Source organism: Orcinus orca, chromosome 4, assembly GCF_937001465.1.
Source record: "Orcinus orca chromosome 4, mOrcOrc1.1, whole genome shotgun sequence".
Lineage (NCBI taxonomy): Eukaryota > Metazoa > Chordata > Mammalia > Artiodactyla > Delphinidae > Orcinus > Orcinus orca.
In genome coordinates, this window is record NC_064562.1 from 31,485,372 (window position 1) to 31,491,371 (window position 6,000).

Consider the following 6,000-nt stretch of genomic DNA (forward strand, 5'->3'; position numbering starts at 1 on the left):
TTCTGGAGCTTAAACATTCATATTTTTTAAAAACTAGCACAGTAATTTCTGTAACTTGACTCAATTTTTTAAGGAAATGGGAACTTTTCCGACTAAAGTTTAAACATACATAGTTTATAGTAACTAAAAACATGCCCACCTCACTATCATCATCTAAATTTTCATAAATGTTCCTAAGTGTAAGGATGGTGAAGGTAAATCCTAGAGAAGTCTGAAGGTTACGGGCTTCATGAAATCCAAAACAAAATATTCAAATCACACCCTGAATGTCCTCTTTCTCTTTTCAGTAATGTCTGTAGTCAGACCAACATGATAGGTCTGGGCAGAAGCATGCTGATGTTGGCACTGCCTAAACCAAACAAACAAGATGTTTAACAGTCAAATAAAATGTCCTGCAGCCTCCCTAATGAATTTGTCAAGGACCATCAGATTTCGCTCCCCCTCTTTTGCCTCATTAACTCAAGTATGATGAGACGGATTATAACAAGAGAATACAGATCAATCGGTCTGAAGACTTGAAGTGGCTTTTAGCCTCTAGAGTTTCTTTCTCTCACTTGGTCTCCTTTAATAGAATACGGTATCTCCTGCAGAAGGGGCTGCCACTCCGTTTTAATACACCATCAAGGAGCTGCTGATGGACTTCTATACTAACATACATAAAAGCAGAGGTGACAGGGGCTCTTCAATTACAGCCTCCTCGGATACCGTTTCCCCCTTCAATTATTCAACCAGAGGAAGAGCGGATCCGCAAACACACAGCTGAAGCAGCTCTTAGAGCAGAGGCAGCCAGAGTGAGTTGGGGTGGGGGAGGGGAAGGAAGGGAACAAGCAAGAGGGAGCATTATTTGCTGGAAGTGTTTAAGTTTATTGCTCAAATGATGTTTCTAATTAGTACCACGGCAATAAATTAAAGTCCCCTTTGTTTAACTGATTTATTATTTACTAGAGCATCTACCTTGGACAGGGTAAATTGGTAATGAATTGTTTTTAAATCAAAACATTTGTAACATTTTATCATTCCCTCGGCCTCAGTACCTAAAAGTGGAGAAGCGAGGGGACAAGGGTGGGGCGAAGCTTGGTCGTGCCGACAGAGCAGGGAGGAGAGGAGGAGTGGGGTGCCGGGCGAGTGGTGGCACCAAGACCCGCGCGGCCGGGGCCGCCCCACGCGAGAAGGGCGTGCGGACAGAGGGCGCTGGGTGCTGGGCGCCTGCCCGCGGGCGCGGGAGCGCGGAGGAGGGATGACGCCGTCACCCCGGGGCCTTCTGCAAACACTCCCTGGGGCGTCGCGGGCCCGGCCGGTCCACGCGCGAGGCCTCAGCGGCTCCAACCGGGGGCGAGGGTCGGGGCGGGGGGAAGGAAGCTCCTCACCCTCTCACCCCGCCACCAGTCTCCGCCCAGTAACTGCCCTCGGGAGAAGCCGCGCGGGATCCTCTTCTGGCGTTCACACCACTCCCCGCCGCAAAGTGCCCCTCCTGCCAGTAACAGTTCCCAGAGCGCCACTGTGGCCTCGTGGCCAATCGCCGGGGTGCCGGCAGAGCCTGGGCGTCCCACACGCGCGGACCCTGAAGGCGCCGGCTCGCGTACATCCTCCTGCCGCCCGGGGTCCGACGCCAGCCGCACGCACGCCGGAGCCCGCCGGAGCCCGCGGCCGCCGGCGCCGCTGAGACTCCCGAGAAGTCACTAAAGCTCTGCGCCCCGGAGTCCCGCGGACGCGACTGTTCGTCTCAACTCCTGGCCACTGAAGACATCCCTGGTAACAATGCCGACTTGATGAAAAGAAGGAAAAAAGGACAAAGTTCTTTAGGAAGAGACATGTCGCTACGAGACTGAAGGGGTGACAAGATACCAGTAGTCCGCACCAGATGTGTAAGAACGAACCAAGGAGGTCCAAGCGTCTGCCGTCAAGTACCTGATGAAACAAACTTTCCCTATGCAACTGAATTCAGGTTCATCTGGTTCAGCCTTAAGACAGCAAGTCAAGCCTTCCCACGGGGTTTTGCAAAAGCCGCATACCAGGTTTTGCAAAATGAAGTCTTCGCACAACCGGCTTATAGATTTTCTTTGTTACAGCATTATCGGAGTACATAACGTCCAAACTCTAACTAAAAACATTCCCATCTACTTGATTTGTCTTAAAAAGACTCAGAATCCACACACCTGAGGTTCAAACATAAATTCTAAGCAAATCAGAAACACTGTTACAGCTCTTTCAACCAAAAGTACCTAAAAGCTACCATGGTACAGCTCGAAAGTATAATACATATACTAAAAGCACATGCATGAGTTTCACTGAAATGCCAAGGGAGGAGTGAAGCCATCTGTGTAATCAATAACAGGATAGTTATAGATTTTTGCAGCAGTGAAGTCTTTTAAAAGCAAGAGTCAATTATGAAAATAAAATGAGTTTACAAATGAAATTCTCTACTGCCTGAAAATATACTCAAAATTAGATTTACAACATTAACATTTTAAGAAAACTTTAAATCAGGTTCATATTTACTTCCCTTCATTTTTATTAAGTTTAAAATAATTTTAGTGGCTTATTTAAAAAGTATATCCAACAAAATTTTACCATATATAAATCTGCACCATTTCTCACAACTTAAACATATTTTCTCTGATAACAAGTTACTCCTTGTAACAATAAAGTAATAACATTAAATATATCTGAATCTTAATTATGAAGTAATTATCAAACAAGGTGCTTGTACCATTTTTGTCCTGCCTCATTTTTCAACAGCATATGGAAATTACTGAAAAGAGATTTACGATTATAAACTCTCACCCCATGTCCACTCCCCCCACCCCCAACTGGCGCACATATACAGCAATTGCTCTGGCTCTTAGCAACAATGGGAGGGGAGGGGAAGAAAAGGGAGGAAGACTTTGCCTAAGGAAAAAATCTAGAAAAATTTAGGTCCTTTCCCAGATTTCCCTTCCTCCTCCCATTTGCCTTCAAGCGAAAGTAATTTTGTTAGCTTTTGCACCTTCTTCACCATGTTGATAGAAAAAAAAAAAGTGAACCTTTCTGAACCACTGCTACTCTCCCTTGAGTCATTCCAGCCATCTCCAAGAAGTCCCTTCTCTATACACTCTCTTTTTCTTCCTTGCAATTGATAAGAGAGGAGGATAAAGAAGAGGGGGCTGCAAAATGTGTGTGAGCATTTGACTTCTACTATCTCTTCCTATTTTCTTACTTCTCTCTTTACCCCCTTTCTTTATCAAGTGCAGCGGTGGCTGCTACCGTTTGCCAAGCATGCCTGTCTTCTCTCTCGGATTGGCTAAAGCACTGACAGCTCCAACAGCGATTGTAGGAACTGAAGCTCCACCCCCCTCATGATGGCCCAGGACCATTCATAAACTAAATAACTCCAGGAAACTGCAACGAGAGAGAGAGAGAGAGAGAGAGAGAGAGAGAGAGAGAGAGAGAGAGAGAGAGAGGTGCTGGGGGGTGGGGTGAGAGAGAGAAAGAGGGAAAGAGAAAGGGAGGGAGAGAAAGGAAGGGAGGGGGAGAGAGAGGAAGAGAGATTAGGAGGGAGAGGGAAAGAGAGACATCGGAGGGAGAGGCGGCTCAGAAAGTGGAATCTGCACAAGCAACCTAAAGGGGGAGGAGAAGAAAAACCCTCGAATCGTTATAACTAAACCCCAGATGCAACGCAAGCAACGACTTCGTCACACTAAAATAGATTTTGTGACGGCCAAAATTATAAATTACGAAGCAGAAATGAGTATCAAACAACTTCCAGCGGTTTGCACCTAGAGAAAGACAAGAAGAACGCACTGCAAACAAACCAACCCAGTCCAAACAACGCCTCCAGTAGGAAAAGAGGAAAACCGCTACAACAGGACCCCCTGAGAAGAGACCAGACCTACACGCTGAGAGTGCGGGGCATCTGCGAACCTCTGAGTGTGCTGCGGACTGAGTTGCACTTCGCCGCTCTCTGGACATTAATTACACCCTTCACCTTCCATCTGGGGGAGGGTGAGGAGAAAAGCACTCACCTAATCTGAATAAAGAAGTGCTACCAGCGTGGGAGAGAAGTTTAAGAATGAAACACTGAATGTTTCGCTTTTATTTTTAAATTTACTTTGGCATTTAAAAGACCTCATTTCCAGATTCCTGGGCCATCTCCGCTGCAGACGTCTAAGCCTAACCTCTTGGTAACCTGAATTTTTCTCTCTCACCCTGTCTCCCCACCCCCCTCCCCTTCATCTCGCCCGCAGGCACATCTTTATTTCACATATCAAGAGAAAGCAAAAAAGTCCCAGCAGGTACTTTTCTTTTTCAAAGATCATCCTTTTTTTTTTTTTCTTTTTTCCTTATTTTCTGGAGAAGAAAAAAGCTTTCAAAAGAGGGGAAGGAAAGAGCTAGACGGCTGAAGCATCAGCCGGGCAGCCCAGGTGGAAACAAGAGTGAAAGTGGGGCTTAGGGGAGCGCAGCGCCTCTTTCGCAAGCCGCAGGGCCACCACCAGCACGTGAGCCTTGGATCCCTCAACGTACTGCGAGACGCCGGTGTACAGCCCGGACCTGTGCCCCAACATGATCGCCGCTCAGGCCAAGCTGGTTTACCAGCTCAATAAATATTACACTGAGCGCTGCCAAGCGCGCAAGGCGGCCATCGCCAAGACCATCCGAGAGGTCTGTAAGGTGGTCTCGGACGTGCTAAAGGAAGTGGAGGTGCAGGAGCCTCGCTTCATCAGCTCCCTGAGCGAGATCGATGCCCGCTACGAGGGGCTGGAGGTCATCTCGCCCACAGAATTCGAGGTGGTGCTCTACCTAAACCAGATGGGCGTCTTCAACTTCGTGGACGACGGCTCACTGCCCGGCTGCGCAGTGCTCAAACTGAGCGATGGGCGGAAGCGGAGCATGTCTCTCTGGGTCGAGTTCATCACAGCGTCCGGCTACCTCTCGGCGCGCAAGATCCGCTCACGTTTCCAGACGCTGGTGGCTCAGGCGGTGGACAAGTGCAGCTACCGGGATGTGGTCAAGATGATCGCGGATACCAGCGAGGTCAAGTTGCGCATCAGGGAGCGCTACGTGGTGCAAATCACTCCGGCGTTCAAGTGCACCGGTATCTGGCCTCGCAGTGCTGCACAGTGGCCTATGCCCCACATCCCCTGGCCCGGCCCCAATCGGGTGGCGGAGGTCAAGGCCGAAGGGTTCAACTTGCTCTCTAAGGAGTGCTACTCGCTGACCGGCAAGCAGAGCTCTGCGGAGAGCGACGCCTGGGTGCTGCAGTTCGGAGAGGCTGAGAACCGCCTGCTGATGGGCGGCTGCCGAAACAAGTGTCTCTCGGTGCTGAAGACGCTGCGGGACCGCCACCTGGAGCTGCCTGGCCAGCCGCTCAATAACTACCACATGAAGACGCTGCTGCTGTACGAGTGCGAGAAGCACCCGCGGGAAACGGACTGGGACGAGGCGTGCCTCGGAGATCGGCTCAACGGCATCCTGCTGCAGCTCATCTCCTGCCTGCAGTGCCGCCGCTGCCCTCACTACTTTCTGCCCAACCTCGACCTTTTCCAGGGCAAGCCCCACTCGGCCCTGGAGAGCGCTGCCAAGCAGACCTGGAGGTTGGCCAGGGAAATTCTCACCAATCCCAAAAGCCTGGACAAACTATAGGGTGCTGGGGACTGCTTGAAAAGCGACACAAACAGGAATGCTCTCAAACACACAACACACAACTCGGCGACAAACAGCGGAAACTCCAGACACAGACTTTTATGTAAGCCACCTAAGAGAAACGGGAACCTGGCAGAAGACTTCCTTAATTAACAAGCAAACAAAAGAAGAGCAAACCAACCAAACACACAAAATCACATTCTTGCACAAAAGTGATCCTTCTCTTCCAAACAATGTGAATTTAAAAGGTCACACAACAGAAGCAATCGGGCTTTGCCACAACAAAATGAAACCCAAGGTACATTTTCAATCAAAATATAGTAGTTTCTCCCTTTTCCTTCTCTCCCCCTCTTCATTCTCTGTCTCTGTCTCTCTGTCTCT

The 6,000-nt window shown here is 49.1% G+C and overlaps 2 protein-coding genes across 5 annotated transcripts in view; one reads left to right on the forward strand and one right to left on the reverse strand.

The window, feature by feature from the left end:
* LRBA (LPS responsive beige-like anchor protein) overlaps nt 1-6,000 on the reverse strand; it is a 728,899-nt gene that overhangs the window by 294,432 nt on the left and 428,467 nt on the right. The window lies entirely within an intron of this gene.
* Nucleotides 3,647-6,000, forward strand: part of MAB21L2 (mab-21 like 2) — a 2,568-nt gene continuing 214 nt past the window's right edge. The window contains exon 1 of the mRNA XM_004263628.4: nt 3,647-6,000. This exon is cut by the window's right edge and continues 214 nt beyond it. Within this exon, the coding sequence (XP_004263676.1) occupies nt 4,540-5,619 (1,080 nt within the window). The 5' untranslated portion in view covers nt 3,647-4,539 and the 3' untranslated portion in view covers nt 5,620-6,000.